Source organism: Podarcis liolepis, assembly GCF_965112155.1.
Source record: "Podarcis liolepis genome assembly, chromosome: 4".
NCBI classification, from domain to species: domain Eukaryota; kingdom Metazoa; phylum Chordata; class Lepidosauria; order Squamata; family Lacertidae; genus Podarcis; species Podarcis liolepis.
The window spans coordinates 102,928,967-102,950,447 of record NC_139558.1 but is presented as its reverse complement, the minus strand read 5'-3'; the positions used below and the strand labels follow the sequence as shown (position 1 = coordinate 102,950,447).

Below are 21,481 nucleotides of genomic sequence, written 5' to 3'. Positions count from 1 at the left end.
AGCTTAGCGATCATGGTTAGTAACCATTGGTTGCGTGACATCGTCCATGAACTTGGCTAATCCTCTTTTAAAACCATCCAAGTTGGTGGCTGTGGGAGCAAGTGTCATAGTTTAACTATGCAGTGTATGAGGAAGCATCGGTGTAAACTTTGGGATGAGTGAGTACAATGTCTCTGTGTGTTTATATTTGTGTTTTCTGCCTATTTGGGGCGGGCCTCTCACTCAGTAGCAGAGGGAACCCAGGTTTATTCTCCAGAATCTCTGATTTGTAGGCTCTTTAGGTAGCTGAGCTGGGAAATCCTAAGAGGTTTTAAAGAACTGCTACCAGCCAGAAAACAACAACTGCTGGGATAACGTGCAAGTGAGGGTAGAGGATGACACTTAAGCATATGAAGTGGAACCCCAAAGCAGGACCTGAGTTCATATCTGTGTCATGGCAGTGCTCCATCTCTGCTCTCAGAAGCAGTTACTGGCAATCCCTACTGTTGCTCTCCGGTTCTGCTTTGGAGTTCCCATTTGGCCAGTAGACTAGGTGGGCCTTTGCCCTGTTCCACTAGGGCAAGAACTATCCTTTTCTTATTTTCTTCTTGCATTGGAAACAAGGTTCTGCCATGTGTGTAGCTATTTGAAGTATAAAATGATAAGCACCAGGATTAGTTTTTCAGTAAGTGAAAGTGTTAAGAGACAATTGGGGAACCATACAATAGAATTTTTACCCCAAATGAAGGTTATTTTTTAAGTTATATTATTTAATGGCCCTACAATGTTATTGGTGGATGAAAAAGTTGATAATCATAAGTGTTTGTCATGCTGCCTTGAATGTTTCTCCTGAGTGTTTTCATAAATTAAACACTTATCTTGGATACATATCCATATTTTTAAATGGCAACTATTGTTGCATTTCTTTGCATTTTATTGAATTGGTGAAACTTTTTAAATGGAAACATTGGTAGCAGAGCTAAAATTCACGCAGCTATTTTTAGACACTGAAGCTCAGGTTCGAATCCCCACTCTGCCAACTTAACTTACAGGGTTGTTTCGAGGTAAACATGATGTGGAAGAGAAATGCACACTGCCCTTAGCTGCTTTTTGGAAAGATGGGATAGAACCAAATTAATTAAAAAATATGTGCCTACTTCAGTGCGTAATATATTGCTTTGATAAGTTTATGAAATTGGAAGTATAAAGAACAGCAGTGACAAAGTTGTCCAGTGTTAGGATAGATGTAAGCTGTTGAAGTATATGGTACTGGAGTAATATTTTTGTCTCTGCTAGTTGGGCAGCTAGAAAATAAATGAAAGCTGAAAATAAAAACTTGTTTTGTTAATACTGTACATTCAGCAGGAGGGATAGGGCTCTATGAAAGTAACAGTGGGCTTGCTATGCAGAAAAACCATTTGGATTAGACCAGCCATAGGCAAACTCTGGCCCTCCAGATGCTTGGGACTACAATTCCCATCATCCCTAACCACTGGTTCTGTTAGCTACGGATGATGGGAATTGTAGTCCCAAACATCTGGTAGGCCGGAGTTTGCCTATGCCTGGTCTAATCCAAATGGTTTTTCTGCATAGCAAGCCCACTGTTACTGCCTGGATTAGACTGAAGGCACATATTCAAGACAGTAAGCCTAACAATTTGTATATGAGTGATGGTACTATGGGGTGGTTGCGCATTCAGATGGAGGTTACTTTAGATCAGCGGTTCTCAAATTGTGGGTCCCCAGATGATGTTGACTACAACTCCCGTCATTCTTGAGCTCTGGCCTTGCTAGCTAGAGGTGATGGGAGTTGTAGTTCAACAACATCTGGGGACCCGCAGGTTGAGAAAGGCTGCTTTAGATGGTTTGAAGATCACACAGCCACAGGCTAGCTTCTAGTGGTGCATATCAGTAGCTTTGGGAAGGACTGACAAGGAGGTTGTAATGAGTGCAAGTGCTAACGCCTGGTCCTTGGAAGTTCCTTGAAACCACCAGGATAGCATGCAGCTGTGCAGTTTAAATCCTCTCTGTGTGACCATCTCAACCCAGGGCCACTTCTGGAGAATGTAAAGAATTGATGCTGCCATGTGAATAAGCTTTTTGGCTTTTGAGAAACATTCAGTGACATACAGGCATTGGTTTGAGTTTTTAAAAACTTCCATTTTTGTGTGGCCAGTATCCGTATGCTCTACCTGTTAAGAAACCTTAGACACAATGGAGCCATCAGTCTTAGAAACTGAGATATGAAAGCTAGGAGCTAAATGGCACCTTAAACCTAGGTCATGGATGCAACAGTGAAATGTCTAGGCACGCTTTTTTATAGCAAGAATACAAAGCTGAAAATGAATGAACTGCAGCTAAAATATTATGTTCATTTTTCACATGGTGTAGTCCTTCCCCTGCCCACCCCCATAATATTCTTAAGAGGATCTCTTCTCCGGCCTTCAGAGAGTAGCTGGAAGTCGGGAGGCAGAAAAAGGTCCTCCTTTCCTTTCGCTCTGCAGTTTTGCTCTGAAATCTTAGGCACAGTACTGTGGCCAGAACTCAGAAACTGCTTGTGCTAATGAAATTCCCTGTCGCAAAACATGCCTAGAACAATGGGAGTTTTGAACACTGTTAGCCATGCCTACCAAAGTTAAAAACTGGTGATTTTTAGCAGAACTTTGTTTGCAGTGATGTTTGAGGGAGCCATGTTTGTCTGCTTTGGCAAAACCCCTTGTCCAAAGCATGTGGAGGTATGATTTTAATTTATTTATTTATTCAGTTTGTATACCTCCCTTCTTCATAGATCTCAGGGCAGCTCACAACATAAAAATATAAGATAAAAACAGAAAATACATACCGTATTTTTCGCCCCATAGGGCGCACCTAATTTTTTGGGGGGGAAATAAAGAAAATAAATTTTATTCCCCCCCCCCAGGCGTGGGGCTGGGGCGGGGGAAGCCCGAGCTTCCCCCGACCCCAGCCCCCAGAACAGGCTTCCGGAGAGCTGTACGAAGCCCGTAGCCTGGGGCGTGCTGAGCTCAGCGCGCCCCAGGCTTCAGGGTGCAGGCAGCTCTCCACAAGCCGTGGGAGAGCTTCCTGAAGCCTGGAGAGTGAGAGGGGTTGGGGCGCACCGACCCCTCTCGCTCTCCAGGCTTCAGCGAAAGCCTGCATTCGCCCCATAGGACGCACACACATTTCCCCTTCATTTTTGGAGGGGGAAAAGTGCGTCCTACAGGGCGAAAAATACGGTAATAAGCACAAGAACAAAACAAACCAGTAACCCTCCCACAACTCCAACACTCATGTTAAACTCAAGCCCTTAGCTTTGTTTTCATTTTTAATGAAGTACTAACTGGGGTCTGTCTTCATCATAGGGTAATGGGAATCCTGAGTGAATGAACCTTGTCCACGTGAAGTAGCCTGGATTAAGATAAAGGTGAGAGTTTGAATAAGTAGTGGAATGATTGGGAAATGCTTAGGACTTCATACAAGATGTAAGAATGGAAATGTTCAGCCGCTTCTTTATTTTACAATATTTTTAGGTTGGCTTTCTATTCAAGGAAAAATATAGCCAACTATTATAGTTAAATAAAATGTGGCGAATCTCTGCTAATTGCTCATGGAATCTAAAGTGATTACACCTCCCTACAGCAGATGATCTGGGCAGAACACATACAGACTTCCCAGAAGTTAATGTTCCACAACGGAATAGCTACAGAAAAGATCTTATTCCTAATGGATGTTAGCTCCCTAAAGCATGCTAGGAAAATAATGGATATCGATTTTTCTATAGACAGTGGACTTACGTTTGTTGGTGTAGAAATGTTTGTGTAGAAATTCTCGGTGAGAGCCATATATGCAAACCTGATGTCTCAGGTAGTACAGCCCAGACATGAATTTTATCACCTCAGTACAGTCAGTGCCTTTGGGTGGGATACACCTTTGCAGGAGATCCTGGAGGTGGCCTTTGCTACCATGTCCTTTTAAAGAGCTTTCCAGGAGCATCAGGCTGGCCACAGCAGGATAGAAATTTTAATGTTGAAAATGGCAATGTGCAGTAATTAATGGCAATGAGATGGATAGCCATATATTCCCCCCCCCATTTCTAATATCTGTATTTATCTGGCATTTCTCAATAAGGCCAAATGTTGATTTCACCTAAGTTTTTATTTTTATTTTCTTCATTTAGGTCTTGAGAACCTGAAACAACTTCAAAATGTTTAACAAATCATTTGGAACGCCTTTCGGAGGCAACACAGGTGGCTTTGGGACGACTTCAACTTTTGGGCAGAGTAAGTGACGTAGGCGCTAATGGTGGATAAGGCTATTAATAGGGCCACAGGGTGCTGCCATGTTTCCAGATCAGTCTATTTGCCCATCCTGGCACAGTTACTGCACGTCACCCGCTCTGTGATCTCGTTTAACTGGACATGGCAGGAATAGACTTCAGACCACCTGGATGCAAAGCATTTAGTTCACTTCTAAGCTGGTGAGGGAACCTGTTCAGTCGTTGTTGAACTCTCATCAGTCCCAGCCAGAATGAGCAATAGATGACCATAGATTTATAGAATTGTAGAGTTGGAAGGCACCCCGAGGGTCATCTAGTCCAACCCCCTGCAATGCAGGAATTGCAGCTCGAGAGATGGCCATCCAACCCCTACTTAAAAACATCTAAGGAAGGAGAGTCCACCATCTTCCAGGGGAAGACCGTTCCAGTGTTGAAAAGTTCTTCTGGTGTTCCCGATGGGAGTTGTAGTATAGCAACATCAGGAGGGCCACAGGGTAGCCACCCCTGTTCTAGGCTGCCAGTTTGGGTTTTCAATGTTTTCATTAAGAGGCTAATTCAACTTTAAGTGTAACCTCCTTTGACGTTGGCTTGAAAAGCCAATATTTTGCCTATCAGATATTTGGCTGAGTTGCCACATGCTCTCATACAGAAGACTCTTGCATTCCTAATAGAGATGTCTTACAGAACCATGTTCTATTCAGGAATTGCTAGACTTGTATTTGAAATTACTTCACTTCTTGTAAGTCAACTTCAGCTGTACAACCAGCTCATTGCTATGTGGTTTCAGCCCCTTCTGTATTCAGACCATATATAGTCTCCTCTCCCAACTCTAACCACTTTGCAGATGCTGGCTTTGGCACTACAAGTGGAGGAGCTTTTGGGACATCTGCTTTTGGAACAAATAATAATGCCGGAGGACTGTTCGGGACTGCGCAGACCAAGCCAGGTACAGGTATTACCACTGCTTCTTATTCCTTAACTTGAACCCCTTCACTGTTTGCCTCTTTACATTGCTCAGTTTAAACTGCTGGCTGTTACCTAAGACCCAAGCTTCTTAGGGCCCAAGAACCCATAGGAGCAATTCTATCTTACTGTTCTGAAAAATGATGCCTCTCAAAGTAGCTTGCATCAATAAAAAGAGAGACACAGACTGTCATCAAGTTTACAAATTTGAAAAAGACTATTGAAGGGGGAAACAGAGGGAAAAGGCAGAGGAAGGATATTGTTTTGGCCTCGAGGAACTAAGCATTTATATCCAGTTTGGGCTAGAATGAGCCTCCCTTGGTGAGATTCTTGCTTGGAAGATAATTGGTGACCTTTGTTTCTGAGTAGGTGGTGGGCCAGAGCACCCCTTTCTCCTTGTTTTTGCAGTCCCAGGGCAAGTGGCAACTGGAGCAGAGGGGACAGCAAAATCCCTGAAGCTGCTTCACCTCCTCTGACTGATAGATGGGGCCAGATTAGTCACACCCTTCCTGTGATCCTCTTGCCTTATCAGTCTGCCCATTAAAAAAAAAATCTGCTGAAGTTCTTGGCCAGTTTCCTCCTTTATCAGAGGGACACTGTTCCACAACAAAGAAGGAATCATTTGAAGTGCTAGTGCTCCATTTGTGGAGTGCCCTCACTGAAGAGGGCCACAAACAAACAAAATCTGTTTACCTAGGCACTTTATCTTTGTAATTTTATAAATTGGTTTTATTCGCTTTTTTTCTGTTGAAATACACAAATGGATCTTCATCCCATTAGGTTTTATGCATATATCACCAGTCAAACTGGCCAAAATGTATATAAAAAAGATTCACAACTCTGTTGGAAATGTCTAGAAATTGAGGGTACATTTATTCACTTATAGTGAAAATGTAATCAGGCAAAGGAATTTTGGGAAATGGTGTACAACGAGCTAATTGGAAATGGGTTACCAAAAAAAGCCCATAACTTTTTCTTATATATATGCGCAACAACAGCAGCAAAGATAGTATAGGTGAGAAACTGGAAACAAAGAGAAACCCCAGGGAAAGAACAATGGCTAAATCAACTAATGGAATCTGTTGAGCTTGCAAGTATGACATCCAAAATAAGAAATGTAGATGATAAACAGATGAGGAGTGAGTGGGAGCATCTAGGGGAATATTTACAAAATTTGATCTTAAATACAAATTCCAGGTAGTAGATACCTTCTGACCAGCAGTTGATAATATAAAGGGTATGGGAAGGCTGAAAACAAGGTGAAGGTATTATTGTATATGCGGCTAATTAAGATGTACAAGAGCTGCCATGGAATGCTGTGTGGGAATTACAAAAGAAGTATTGTACAAGGACGTAAAGTGATATGATTGTATAGCTGAAAACATTTATACGTATATTTTATATATATATATATATATATATATATATATATATATATATGGATTTGTGCATATGTTTGTGTGGGTTTCATCATCAAATAATCCCACCCCTTCTTGTGCCTGATTTGATTGGATGTTTCTGGTTCCAGGAGGGTTGTTTGGTTCCAGCACCTTCAGCCAGCCAGCCACTTCTTCTACCAGCACTGGCTTCGGATTTGGAACATCGACTGGCACTTCCAGTGGGTTGTTTGGGACAGCAAGCACTGGCGGAGGCCTCTTTTCATCCCAGAACAATGCCTTTGCACAGAGTAAACCTGTGGGGTTTGGCAGTGAGTATAATCTATTGCTATTTCCAGACCATTTTGAATAATTCTTTACGCAGCACAACCACATGATTCTAAGTTCTTTAAATCACTTTTATTGCTGTATTTATAATTGTTGTGACCCTCCCTGGTTCCTCAGGGTGAAGGGCAGGTGGTAATAATAATAATAATAATAATACAGTCATACCTCAGAAGTTGAACAGAATCCAATCCGGAAGTCCGTTTGACTTCCAAAACGTTCGGAAACCAAAGCGCGGCTTCTGATTGGCTGCAGGAAGCTGCTGCAGCCAATCAGAACCCAAGTCGGATGTTTGGGTTCCAAAGAACGTTTACAAACCGGAACACTCACTTCCAGGTTTGTGGTGTTTGGGAACCAAAACACCTGAGCACCAAGGCGCTTGGGATTCAAGGTACGAATGTAATAACAACCTCTTGGGTAGTTGCTCCCCAAGTGCTTGCCTTGGGACAGTTCAGTTTCTTGCTCACCAGGGGCAGGGGACAAGTCGTGTTTAGCAACCTGTTCTGAGACTGCCATAAGGAAGCCAAAAACATTGCTTTAGTCCTTGTTGGGGTGGGTGCAGGGGCATAGGAAGGCAGGGTGGTGGGGGTGGACCACCCCTGGTGCCCTCACTGAGGGGGGGTGACATTCAGCACACCGCCCACCCGCAACTCCCAAGCCTACCCTGAGACGTTGGGGTACGGGGGGAGCTGTGCCTCTTTGCCGGTGGCATTTCCCTCCTCCCCCCTTCATTTTGACAGCTTGGGGGAGGCTTGGGAGTCTCAGGTGGGCAGCGCACTGAATGTCTGCCATGGGCAGCTCGCTCCCCGCCCATGAGTGGCTTGGTCCGTCCCCCTCGGGAGCACGCCTGCCCTGGGCAGCACGGGTATTTGCTCCGCCGATGGGGGGTGGGGGGAGGAATTAGCAAAATGGATATACAGAAAAACTTGTATGGGGGAACATAATATTTATGCTCCTTTCTGCAAGGTCCTCTTGTATTTCATATTGAATTGAACTGCCACAATGTCCAAGCTGTTTCCAGGCAGCTATTATTATTATTAATTGTTGTTGTTGTTGTTGTTAATACCCCGCCCATCTGGCTGGGTTTCCCTGGCCTCTCTGGGTGGCTTCCAACAAAATATTAAAATAACAGTAATCCATCAAACATTAAAAGCTGCCTTGCCTTAAACACTTGCCTTGCATAGTGTGAAAAGTAAGGCTATCGTTTGTTTTGGGCACTGTCTCCTCTCGTATTTGGGCATTGACTTTGCTTTTCCTTTCTACAGACTTTGGGACAAGCACTAGCAGCGGGGGGTTATTTGGAACCACTAACACAACCGCCAATCCATTTGGGGGGACGTCCGGTTCCCTCTTCGGATCGACCAGCTTTACCGTTCCAACTGGCACCACCATTAAATTCAATGTAAGTCCCAGTTGCTTCCTGTCTAAAATTAGTTTGATCCATTCCCTAGCCTTTTCCAGTGTGATGCCTGCCAGATGTTTGTTTTGGACAGCAACTACTAGCACTGCAGACATTTTGCCCTGTTTGCCAGGGCTGATGGGAGTTGCAGTCCAGAAGAGGCTGCTTTCTGTTCACTACGCTTTGGACTCCCTATTCCAATGAAAGATGCATCTGGTGTATTTATTGTGTATTTTATTTATCTATTTGTTTGTAATAGTTATAAACTGCTGAATATTACAAAATAACATTTGCAATAGCTGCCAGTGGGAACCGTGGTGGCAAGCCCTCTTGTTTGGAGGGCAGTAGCCAAAGTAGTTGAATATCAACCCTGCAAGGCACTACGCTGCCACTACTCCTGTAAACCCAGAGCTTCCCAAATGCCACATGAGGTTTTGGGAACCAGACGCTGTCCCTGCAAGCTTCAAGCCCACTAAAGTTTATGCAGTGGTAGTTTGACCAAGAGACTAAGATAACTACATTCAGTGCCAACAGGTCCCATCCAAAGAAACACACAAGTAGGAGGAAGAGTTTTTTAAAAAAGAAAATAGCAGCATAAATAATGGAGCTGTGTCCCAGTGAGATTATAAGTAAAAGCAGTTGGGAATGGTAAGAGCCAGTGTGGTGTAGTGGTTAAGAGCGGTAGTCTCGTAATCTGAGGAACCGGGTTCACGTCTCCACTCCTCCACATGCAGCTGCTGGGTGACCTTGGGCCAGTCACACTTCTCTGAAGCCTCTCAGCCCCACTCACCTCACAGGGTGTTTGTTGTGGGAGAGGAAGGGAAAGGAGAATGTTAGCCGCTTTGAGACTCCTTAAAGGGAGTGAAAAGCGGGATATCAAATCCAAAACTCCTCCTCCTAAGACAAGATACCAAACCAACTAACTTGCTTTATAAACCAAATCAGCAAATTGGCCTCCAGCAAGTAGCATACAGGTGTTGCCAGGTGTCAGGCAACATGGTGAGGACTAGCACAAAGTTTTACCCCAACTTTGCCTAGTAACCAGTGACTCTGAATAGCCAATGAGAAGACTCTACCGTGTTATGAGCAACCCATGTTCTCACAGGTGTGGCCAGTTTCTAATTAGCTAGGCCCACACTGACCTTCAGTAGCAACAGCACAGAAAAATCTCACAGGTGCCGATACTTGTGATCCCCGCCTCCCAGCCTTGAAGGGAGAGAATACTCTCTCAGAAACCTCCTTTTGTGCTCAGAGGCCTGAGTTGGGAAACCATTTTCTAGCAGCAAAGAAAAAACCTCAGGAAATAAAAACTGATAAAACAGTTCTCCTAAGAGAAATTCAATTACTGCCCATGGGCCAGCTCATCTTCTGGAGAAGCCTCGCTTGGCAAATGAATCACAGAATAAGAGCGCAGGTACTCTGTCTTTTGCTGTTTCAGTTTTGGTCCTTTATCTCTTTATTTGGATCACATTTAAATAACACGGCTATAACCAGCCTGTGGTGGTTCAACTTCTGTGTGATCACTTGTGGAAAGGCCATGGCTCAGTGGCCAGAGCACATGCCGTACCTGCAGAAGGTCACTGCTTCCAGTCTCTGGCATTTCCAGCCCAGGTGTTCCAAGTGCGGAACAGAAATACGAGGCATTGCGTTGAGCTGGAAAACTTGTGTGCAGAGGCTCCTTTAAGTAGAAGGTGGAATAGTTGATCATGAGGGTTCTGTAGCAGTTGTTGGAGCAGAAGATGCCAGGATTTCGTAGCAGGGAGCGCTCTCTTGAGCCCTTCTTCAGCCACATGCACCAGTGGGGATGGGGCTCTCTCCTGCTCGTGCTACAGCAGAAAGAGTAGCAGCAGCAGGCACAACCCAGGACAATGAGGGCTGCCTTCCAGGTAGTGAAGGGCCCTCTCAGCCGGGTCAGCCTAGAGCAGGAGCAGAGGCAGACCATAGGCCAGGGCAGTGTGTGGCTTTGTACCAGGATGGCAGGAAAGCGTGGGCATCCCTTGCATACCAAGGCAAGCAAAGCCCCTTCTGTTTATCATCTTCTACATCTTATCCTTCTCCCTAGAAGCCTGAGTCCCATTCTGAACTGGTGAGAAACTGGCTACCCAGGGTGCCTCACGGCTGACCGATAATTTGAACTGCTGTATTATTATTAATATTATTAATATTAATATTTAAGTTTATATATTGTCATTTACAGTGGTGCCCCGCAAGACGAATGCCTCGCAAGGCGGAAAACTCACTAGACGAAAGAGTTTTCTGTTTTGGAGGTGCTTCGCAAAACGAATTTCCTATGGGCTTGCTTCGCAAGACGACAATGTCTTGCGAGTTCCTGCTGGCTTTCCCCCCCCCCTTTTTCTAAGCCGCTAAGCTGCTTATCAGCTGATCCGATCAGCAGATAAGCCGCTAAAAGCCGCTAATAGCGCTAATCCGCTAATCCGTCAATGGGCTTGCTTTGCAAGACGAAAAAACCGCTAGATGAAGAGAATCACAGAACGGATTCTTTTCGTCTTGCGAGGCACCACTGTATTTAATAATTTATATATACAATTTATATATATATCAAAAGATCCCAGGGTGATGTACAACATTAAAAGCACATTGCAGAACATCAGTGATAAAAACATAATAATAAAAGCATACTGACAAACAGCCTATTATTAATAAAATAGTCATCATAATAACAGTCCTCTTCCCCACACTTTTACAGAACATAGATTATTTAATAGCCATAGACCTGAGTAAAGAGGAATGTTTTTACCTGGGGCCTTAAGACATGTACTGATGGCACCAAATGAGGCTCTCTGGGGAGAGCATTCCACAGTCGGAGCCACCAAAGAAAAGGCCTGTTGTTGTCACTCTCCAAACCTCTCTGGGAGGGGGAACATCTAGAAGGGCCTCAGAAGACAAGGGCTGGGTCTGGGTTGGTTTATGTGGGGAGAGGCCGTCCATAAGGTATTGAGGTCCTGAGCCATGTGAGGCTTTATAGGTCAATCCCTGCACTTTGAATTGGGCTTGGAAACTAATCGGCAGTCAGTTCAGTTGTGCCAGGATGGGTGTTACATACTGTAGCGCGCTGGCTTGTTTCAGTGTTCTTGTTAGCTCACATGAGTGGCTGCTTGGAGGCTCACAGGAATCCTGCTGCTCCCTCTGTGCCATGACTGCTTACAGGACTTCCAGGGGAGTTAAATCAAAAGTAACCTTGACAAGTGTTCACATTTCTCTTCCAGCCCCCTACGGGTACTGACACTATGGTTAAGTCCGGAGTCAGCACAAACATCAGCACCAAGCACCAGTGCATTACTGCTATGAAAGAATATGAAAGCAAATCGCTAGAGGTCAGTCCGTCGTATATCTGTATCTCTGCATGCTGTCCCTGTTTGTTTACATCCCGTCTTGTGGCTCAGACATTGGAGTGCTGCTCTCCTCCCTCTATAGCGGTGGGTGGGGGTGAGCTCTTTGCATTTCAAATAGAAAGAATGGAGGCAAGGCATTTATGCACATGGTGGAGCACACGCTGAACTGCCACATCACAGTTGTCAGGAGAAACCTGTCGGGCAGGTGTTTTTGGCGCCTGATGCCTGCTTTGGCAAAGTTGCATTTTGTCCTCTTTGAGAATGCTGCCCTGTACCCAGGGACTGTCGACTCCAATGTTTTACTGCATCGCTTTTGCCTGAGAAGGTGTGGTGGTAGAAGGTGTGGGGAAACAGGTGGTGTCCCACGTGAGACGTCTGTACTCAAGAAATATTCCTTGTTTAGGAGCTTCGTTTGGAAGACTATCAAGCGAACAGGAAAGGTCCCACCAACCCTGTAGGAGCTGGAGCCACGCCAGGTTTGTTTGGCTCATCCACTGCTACCTCCAGCGCAGCCACAGGACTCTTCGGCTCCACCACCACTAACACAGGCTTTTCCTATGGACAGAATAAAACAGGGTTTGGAACCAGTAAGTACTGCTGCTTTGACTTGCGCAGGATGACTCTTTGAGTAGTAGCCTTTCAGGGTACTTGTGTATGTTTTTAATACTGTTTTAAGTTGCCTTGAGACTCTGTCATGTTAGGTGTCCAACATTTTTTGACACATGCAAATAATAACATCCACAGCTTGAAATACTGGCTCCTGATTTATAAGATGCTGTCAAAACTCCACCTGTTCTCTTTATGCTTGGGTAAAAACATGCAAACAGAGCAATCTCCTTGATGGAGCAGATTCTGCCTTGAGGTCCTTGGGACAAGTAAGGAAGAAGTGCAAAGAAGATAAGTTCTCCGAAAAGGGGGGGAAAGTGCCCAAGGGAGTTGCTCTGCATGTGATGCAAGTCCCAGGAAGTAGAATGCCACACTTAATAGTGCACAAGAAGTGAACTATTCAGTTCTTGATTCTGATTTAAGGCAGTATCTTGCCTGATATCATATGTGGGTAGCTGGCATCATTGACTGGAAAGGCACCTTGATCAGTCACAGCTGTTTTCTTGCTCTAAAATGGCTCTACTCAAGTCAGCTTTTATTTCTTGGAAGCACCTCCCAGCAACACCAATGTTGTTGTTGTTGTTGTTGTTGTTGTTTGCTAAGGCAGCCATGTTTAGGGAAGCTTTTAATGTTTGATGCATTACTGTATTTTAATATTTTGTTGGAAGCCGCCCAGAGTGGCTGGGGTAGCCCAGCCAGATGGACAGGGTATAAATAATAAACTTAGTAGTAGTAGTAGTAGTAGTAGTAGTAGTAGTAGTAGTAGTTGCTTTATCTTGTCCAAGATGATCCAAAGCAACTTAGAACCAAACACCTCTGTGCTGCTTCTACTGATGCTTCCTCTTTTTGATTGGGAGTTCAGAGTGGTGTATGGTTTTGTAAGTTGAAAATTAAAATGACAGGAATTTTTTAAAAGAAAAACACAAAACTCTGAAGCCATGGTCCAATCCCTCCGTCCTTATTTCTGCTCAAAACAATGCCTAAGTGCATGTGAGGAGCTGTGCCATCGGTGTGGTAGCTCCAAATCTATGGAATGCCTTCCTGCTAGAAATCAGGTGCCATCTCTGCTGAGTTTTAGACACCAAGTTAAAACAGTTCTATTCTCTGATGTTTAAAATTTTGTGTGTCGTATGTTTTTATTTTTTGTAAGTTGCTTTGAGCGCCAGATGTGAAAAGCAGGTTATAATAAAAAAAAATGTAGCTGCATCTACTCACCATCATCCTTTGGAGCCTATCCTGCCTCTCCCACTGTTGACATTTGGATTGCGAGCTCCTTGAGGGGTAAACTCTGTGAAGTGCCAGGGACATGGATGCCTCAAGGTATATATATATATAATTTGCTTTGGCACTTTGTTTCAGGTACGACAGGTTTTGGAACAGGAACAGGAGGCCTCTTTGGTCCGACTCAACAAACCACCAGCCTCTTCAACAAGCCTTTTGGCCAGGCCACGACTGCACCAAACACAGGCTTTTCCTTTGGGAACACCAGCACCCTTGGACAACCCAACACAAACACAATGGTAAGGTAGCAAGGACTGTTGTAACAACCTTGGAGTCTTAACTTTCTGTCTAACTCCTGCTTACCTGGTTGTCTTTGATTTCTGCAGCCTTTTACTAAGAACTCTCCAAGGAAATTCTCTTTGCTCGGCCTGTTACTTTTTCTTGTACAATGCTATTTTATTCTCCAGCTTGCTCCTTAGCACAGCAGGTTGCCCTATTTTGCCATTTTTGTATCTGTTGAATATTTCACCAGCATGCTTTATATTGAGGGTTAAGAGATAAAGGCCTGCCTTGTCACAAGTCAGAGCCACGGTCCATCTAACTGACAACTGGCTCCAGAGTCTCCAGGCAGAAGTTCTCTCCAACACAAGATCCTTTAGTTGGAGATTTCAACACTTCATAGGCAAAGCACATACTTTTCCACTATGAAATGGAGCCATAGCAGGCCTCCCAAGTTATGAAATAGTTTGTTTTCAACAATATACCAGTTGCTTGGTAGGCGCGCAAGCAAGCACACACACAAATTATCTTACCTCTCCCAGGAAGAGGAAAGCCTGGCAGTCATTTTGGCTTTTCACCGACTTGAATGTCTCTAGGGCAGGCTACTTTATCAAGTGGTCCACTATCTTCCTTCTCTGCTTTCTCTGTTGGGTACAAGCAGAAATGCATAAGCGAGAGAGGGGCCCTCTTGTTACAAATGAAATGGAACTGGACGGTCAACTAATTCAAGTGGCCTTTTCTGTGAAGGTCTCAAACCTTTAATAGATGCATCCAGTCACAACGGAAACCCTGTATTGAAGGAGTTTCCCTGTTACGGGCGAAGGATGCCAGGTGTTAGTGGCTTGGAAAGGGACGTTGGCAAAGCTGTGTGGGGAATGAGCTGCTGAGCGGAAGAGATAAGCAATCTTCATAGGCTTTGGGAAATTACTTTTTCCATCAAAGACAACTCGTGGGCGGGCGGGTGTTCAGTTTGTTCAGTTTTTTAGTTTTTTTAATCTTCCTGTGAGGGGCCACACTCTTTCTTTCCATATGCATGATGGCAGCCTTCAGGTGCCTGTCTGCCCAGATCTGAACCTCCATTCAGAAACAGTCTGCCATGCACCAATTCAGGCCTCAGTATTTCCCACGACACAGTGGCTAAAATGAAGGTAGGTTTTCCTGCATGCTTTAATGCTACCCTTAGCTGAACCAAATGCAAGCACCTCTCTTCAGTAGCCACAAGCAGAGCCCATATTCCCTTGTGTAAAAATCACCATGGTGCAAAAACAGTAGTCCCACATTTCCAGAACTACTGCTTAGTTTTTTTGTTTTGTTTTTTTAAGGATAAGTTGTAGCGTATCTTTCTCAAACATCCCCTAATGTTTGCAGGGTTTATTTGGAGCAACACAGCCCTCACAAACGGGAAGCCTTTTTGGAACAGCTACCAATACGAACACTGCTACTGCATTTGGAACTGGGACAGGTCTCTTTGGACAACCCAATACAGGATTTGGTGTTGGTGGCTCGGTATGTCAGCTGGGAGTAATGAGGACCTCAGGGGTGTGGAAGTGACTTGTTTCTTTTCACTCGTGACACACTTGTGCTCATTGGTGTTCTCCTGGGCAGAAGCGAAGTGCTTTTGCAGGTGCTTTTCCAGTGGTGTTAATTGCAATGTTGGTCAATGGTTAGAAAGGTCCAATAATTTTGGCTTTGAACAAGTCATGGAAGGTTTTGCAAGAAGCCTAACAATCCTGTAAACTGAGAGCGACTGCCCAGTCTAGGCACTCTGAACCATAATTTAGCAGACGTGACCTGAGTTTCTCAATTGTGTGCATCTGGCTTCCGTGACACACTTTTCCAGGTCAACTCAAACTACACTTCTCCCTTGCATCCCCACTGGGGAACTGCGGTTTAATACCTGTTTCCTAACTAGGGTTTTAAATCTCTGCAGATCTTGATCTTAAACCACAGTTTGGACCTGTGTAGTAAACTGACGTTAAACCACAACCACTCATTTTTTGATATAACAGGGTTCTGTAGTTCAAGCAACAATGTGAGGGGTGGGGGCGTGCCACTCTGACACTCACTCACTGCTTGCCAAATTGTCACTCTGAATATCAGCTTTTGTGGGTGTCACCTGTAAAACCTCGGCTTTTGCCATTTGGCTGCTCGCCATCAGAGCAATTCTAGCAGGGTCCATGCACATTCCCACGCTGGACTATGAAGTTTCCACATGTTGGTTATTTCCACCTGATTTACCAGGCAGAAAACATGTGATTCTTAGACCGAATATACCATGCTGTCTCCGGCTTTCTCTCATTTATTTTTGCCCTGCCTCTATCCACACAGTCAAATCTACTCTCTCTCTCTCTGCTCTAATTCTACTGCCTTGTGCTCTGTTCTGTCTTCCCTCCTTCAGCCTGGTTCTTTACTACGCCTTGTAGGCACCTGGTGGGACGGAGAGAACCAGTGGGGACACTTGTATCAGACTCTCTAGGGAGCACTGGGAAAGGGAGTTCTAGAGGTGGCGCTGTTCTGTACATCAACAAGGGCATAGTGGGATTCATCACCAAGTAGTTTTCCTCCTCCCTCCTACCTTGAGTGCTGGATGGAGGTTTGTCTCAGCAGTCACCTCAGGCAAGGAAAGACTTTCCTAGCTAGGACACCCCCACCGCTGCAAGCAGTATCTATACTGGCTTGTCCTAGAGGTTGAGGCAGTGCTGGGAGATGAGAGGGAAGAGGGGACTCTTGCATGCTCTTCCCCACCCGCAACCCTCTTGACTCCCCCTCTTGCTCAGCACTGCACTATGCAGCTGTCCTGTGCTGACACCAGTCTGCTGCTGTGGACCAGCACAGACGTAGTTCACTGGGGAGAGATATCTGACAATGTGCATTCTGTGGATGGTCGCACATCCTTTCCAAACATTTAAAACACGCTATGATTCTATGTTAACCTTTCTACGATTGGCTGCTAACTGAGAAAAAGCTAATATCCCTTTGTGACCAGGGCGGGGGCTGTGGACAGGGAAAAGAGAAAAGAGACCCTGTGACGTTTAGAATGCATATTTCTCCTTCAGTCCCTCTTCAGCAACAAGCCTGCTGGATTTGGAACCACGACAACCAGCGCGCCCTCGTTTGGAACAACTACGACTGGGATGTTTGGTAACAGATTAAACAATTGCTTTCCCTTTGGCATAGTCACGTAAAGAGTCTTAAATCTATTGCTGTTGCATTGGGTGTAGCACACGGTATGCGGCAGACTAATTTATGTGAGATGATGCTCTTTGTGGCTCTTAAATTCTGTGTCAGTAAGCCGTGCTATATGGCAGGCAGCTGCGAGAGCCCAGGTGCTTCTGGCCTTGCTTTTGGCAAGAGTTTCATTTTGAGTGTGTCTGTCTCTTATACAAGCTTGGGGCCTTCCTCACATCCATGGAAAACAAACTCAAAGGCTTTTTTCCAAGTCAAACAGCAGTACATTTTCCCTGCCTCTGTGCTGGTGATTGAAGAGGTGTGGGGAGACAGCTGGAGAGAGTTCAGAGCCCTTTTTCGTTCCTTCCAGGTGTTATCCTCCTCCAATGTCTTGGTCAGACTTCCCTGGGGAGTGGGAAGTCTGGGAAGCATTTGTACCTTCTTGAACAGCAGCTCATGCTGCAGTTAAAAAGATTCCTGGGTACAGATGATGATGACGGGAACCTCTCAACTGAATGCTACCTTTGAGTGAAAGGCAACCCCATTTTCTTTCATCCTCTGGAAATGCAAGTGGGTTGTGTGTGTGCTAGTGATGTCAGGCGGACCATGTGCTGTGTCTTGTGTAATAGGAATAATAAGAGTAATAATAACAATAATAAGAGTAATAGTAATTTTATTTTGTATAACAGTGGATGCTCGGGTTGCGAACGTTATCTGTGCGGGATGCACATTCGCAACCTGCAGCGGCACGTCTGTGCATGCACGGGTTGCGTTTCGGTGCTTATGCACAAAGTGCAATTTAGCGCTTCTGTTCATGCGTGACCACCGAAACCCGGAAGTAACCCGTTCCAGTACTTCTGGGTTTCTGCAGTCCGTAACCCAAAAAAAAACGCAAGCTGAAGCGTCTGTAACCTGAGGTGTGACTGTATGCCGCCCATTCAACTGCGTGGCCCCAGCCACTTGGGGCAGCTTCCAACAGAATATTAAAACACATAACAACCACCTGCATGGAAGAGAGAGAGGCCTGGGTGACAAACACAGCCACTTGCTGTTCTTTACTTGCAGGTTTCGGGGCAAACACCACAGGAAATAGCCTGTTTGGGAACAAGCCTGCAGCTGGGGCTCTGGGCACGGGACTTGGAACAGGATTTGGAACAGGTAAAGAATAGAAAGATGCCACCTTCAGAAGCTGCTTCCCCCCTTCCTCTCTCTGGCACTTAGCCAGGTTTTTGGTGCCATGATTGGGATTCACTAAACATAACAGCAAGCTTCCACTTTCCTTCCTTCTCTAAACTGCTATTTCCCCCCACTCTCACCAAAATTATGCTGCCGTTACCTTACTGCTGCTTAGTTACTGAATATGTTGGGCACTCCAGCTAACTTCATGGTGGTTGTCGGCGTCAGTATGTTCCAACTCTCTCTCTGTCACACACACACACACACACACACACACACAAACAGCTCCTGCCCTTATTGTAAAGAGTGACGCACCTATGAGACCTTCAGTTAGCAAAACCACTTCTGCACTATAGAGAAGAATGTTCCGGATTCATAGTGCATATCCTTTACATTCTTGCTCCTGAAATGAATCCTGGCCATTGAGCCAAGCTGGTGGTGAGGAAGGAGAGCAGTTCCTTGGAGCAGTAAAAATGATGTCCTCCTTTGAACTGTCTGTAGGGAAGGAGGGCTGCTTATGTCTGTTTTGCTGCTGGTTGCGCATGTCGACGTTCCACAACCTGCTCTGTTTCTCTTCCTTCCTGTAGCCCTGAACGCAGGACAGACTTCGCTGTTTGGGAACACCCAGCCTAAACTGGGGAGTACGCTGGGGACAGGAGCCTTTGGCGCCCCTGGATTTAATACGTCAACAGCCACTCTGGGCTTTGGAGCTCCCCAGCCTGCGGTGGGTAAGTGTCTCATTAACAAATGAATAGCATGGGACTCCAGCTCCCAGCAGTCCATTTTTGTATGGGAAGCCATGTGGCTTGGTGGCAAATTCCAAATGGGAATGTAATTCACCAAAGTGTGGCATGTGTTGGAAATACATCAAGAGGTTTCCAGGACTAAGATAATAATAATAATAATTTTTATTTATGCCCCGCCCTCCCCGGCCAGAGCCGGGCTCAGGGCGGCTAACACCAATAAAATCACAGTAAAAACATAATGGGGGAAAACAAAACAAAACAATTTAAAATACACGTTAAAATGCAGCCTCATTTTAAAAGTAGCTGATAAATCAAGACCATAAGGGGAGGGAAACATAAGGGTCAGGCTGAGTCCAAACCAAAGGCCAGGCGGAACAGCTCTGTCTTGCAGGCCCTGCGGAAAGATGTCAAGTCCTGCAGGGCCCTGGTCTCTTGTGACAAGAGCGTTCCACCCAAGTCGGGGCCAGTACTGAAAAGGCCCTGGCCCTGGTTGAGACCAATCTAACCACTTTGCGACCTGGGACCTCCAAAATGTTGTCATTTGTGGACCTTAAGGTCCTCCGTGGGGCTTACCAGGAGTTAATAATTCCCAAAAGTGGTTTCCAGCTGAATCAGGAACCCAGTTTCTACCTCATATCGCCAAAACCTGAGGGATTAAGAGAACGGTTTGTAGCTGAACCTATAAGCCCTGCTAACATTTTGTTTTTATTGGATGACTTTTGTCAGTCAGTGCAGTGGATGCAGCTTCTAGGGGAGGATAGCACTTTCCCCTCTTAGATTACCTGCTCCATTGCAGGCACCTGCTCTTCTGTCAGTGAGGTGTTACAGCCCCTTGGGGGGGATATTGGGCTGACGTCTTCCCCTCTCATTCATTCAGCTTTGACTGACCCAAATGCTTCAGCCGCTCAGCAAGCGATTCTTCAGCAGCACCTCAACAGCTTGACATACTCACCTTTTGGGGATTCCCCCCTCTTCAGAAACCCGATGTCTGACCCAAAGAAGAAAGAGGAGGTTTGTCGTGGGAGAAGGGGACGTGGCTGAGAGGGTGACTAGATTATGCCAGGTCGAGAAAGAGTCCGAGAAGGCGCTTCTACTTTGGAATCCAGAGCTAAAACTGATTCAGGACAGGCGCCAGAAAGTACTTCTTCACACAGTTCATAATTAACTTACAAACTTGGGTGGAATGAAGGGGGTGAGCAGTCACCTCGGGCCTCTTGCAGAAGTGGTCTGTCTTTCTCGCTGTTAGCAGCCTGTTTGTTGGGGAGGGAGAAGGAAAAGGAGGTTGCAGTAAAAGCGGGTGAGAGAATCTGATAGGATAGCCGTCTCAAGTTTGCAATTGTGTGTGTGTGTACAGAGACTGAAGCCAACCAATCCAGCGGCCCAGAAGGCATTGACCACCCCTACTCACTACAAGCTGACTCCTCGCCCTGCGACCAGGGTGCGTCCGAAAGCGTTGCAGACCACGGGCTCCTCTAAATCCCACCTGTTTGATGGCCTGGATGACGATGAGCCAGCCCTGTCGAACGGGGCCTTCATGCCCAAGTAAGTGTTGCCTCTAGACTTCTTTATACGCTAAGGTGGCTTGGGGTGCCTGCAAATCTGAAGTGTGAGGTGTGCGGCAGCATATCTCGATGGCCTTGAACTGTGTTGCATTCTGGCTTTGATCCAGCTCTTGCTGGAGGTAATTGGTACTTAATGATCTTGAACGGAGTAACAAGTACCAATTACGGCCAACGAGAGCTGGATTAAAGCCAGAATGCACGCTTCAGCTGGCGCAGTGGCTCTTTCTGAACTCTTTAACACAATATATAAGGTGGGGGTGCAGCAGCCCACTCTGGGTTAAGGTGAAGCCCAATTATAGGTCACAGCCCACTGGGTAAAGACCACTGGCACCTCTTATCAGTCATCTTTTTCACAGCAAAAAATAGTCCAAAAGGAGCTCTTTAATGCCATTAAATAAATAAGAAAGCCACACACACAGCTGGCCCAGCTAAAGCCTCCAGTGTCTTGCAGTGGGGGAGAGAAGGGCTTCCACAGTCCAGTTCTGTGGTGTGATGGGGGCTGCAATTAAAAATAAGTTGAACTAAGAAGGGGAGGGGGTAAGGGAGTGAGGCAGCAGTGGTGAATTTCTCCTCTGTCTTTTTGGTCTTTCTTAGGAAAAGCATTAAGAAGCTAGTGTTGAAGAGTATCAAGGCCAGCAGCCTTTTCTCTCCGACCAACTGTGAAGCGGATGACCTCGCCTCTCCCTCTGAGTACCCAGAGAACGGAGACCGGTATGTCTGCATGGACACCTTAAAAAAACAGGACCTTGGTCAGGGTTTCCTTTTTGAAGTAAGCGGACGCAGCCTTAAAGGCGCAGCTCCACCTGCAGTTGTTGGGTTTAAACCATGGGCAAGTCTTCTCTGTTCTAGCCTTGGCAGCGGGAACGTTGCGCCCCTTGTGTTGCCTGAGTAATGCTCACACTGTGTAACAGGGAGTGCGTGTCCAGGGGAAAAAAGACTGGTATATATTTTGACCATACGCGGTTTTGGCTTTATGCACTTGCCTCTGGAATGTAACCTCCATGGAAGCTGAGAGCTGCCTGTACTTATGAAGAGG

The 21,481-nt window shown here is 45.6% G+C and overlaps 1 protein-coding gene across 8 annotated transcripts in view; it reads left to right on the top strand.

The window, feature by feature from the left end:
* The window catches only part of NUP98 (nucleoporin 98 and 96 precursor), a 45,125-nt gene that overhangs the window by 1,624 nt on the left and 22,020 nt on the right, over positions 1 to 21,481 (top strand). For 3 of the 8 annotated variants that reach the window (XR_014525151.1, XM_083499173.1, XM_083499171.1), the window contains exons 2-15: positions 3,338 to 3,399; positions 4,153 to 4,255; positions 5,096 to 5,203; positions 6,743 to 6,922; positions 8,201 to 8,337; positions 11,562 to 11,669; positions 12,091 to 12,274; positions 13,653 to 13,813; positions 16,850 to 16,934; positions 18,027 to 18,119; positions 18,725 to 18,865; positions 19,761 to 19,894; positions 20,238 to 20,425; positions 21,040 to 21,156. Coding sequence is in view for 7 of the 8 variants with exons in the window: in XM_083499173.1 (XP_083355299.1) it covers positions 4,180 to 4,255; positions 5,096 to 5,203; positions 6,743 to 6,922; positions 8,201 to 8,337; positions 11,562 to 11,669; positions 12,091 to 12,274; positions 13,653 to 13,813; positions 16,850 to 16,934; positions 18,027 to 18,119; positions 18,725 to 18,865; positions 19,761 to 19,894; positions 20,238 to 20,425; positions 21,040 to 21,156 (1,712 nt within the window). In the remaining variant the exon portion in view is untranslated. Of the gene's footprint in view, positions 1 to 3,337; positions 3,400 to 4,152; positions 4,256 to 5,095; positions 5,204 to 6,742; positions 6,923 to 8,200; positions 8,338 to 11,561; positions 11,670 to 12,090; positions 12,275 to 13,652; positions 13,814 to 15,161; positions 15,300 to 16,849; positions 16,935 to 18,026; positions 18,120 to 18,724; positions 18,866 to 19,760; positions 19,895 to 20,237; positions 20,426 to 21,039; positions 21,157 to 21,481 lie in introns of all 8 variants that reach the window. The other 5 variants (XM_083499169.1, XM_083499167.1, XM_083499170.1 and 2 more) reach the window with 3 other exon arrangements.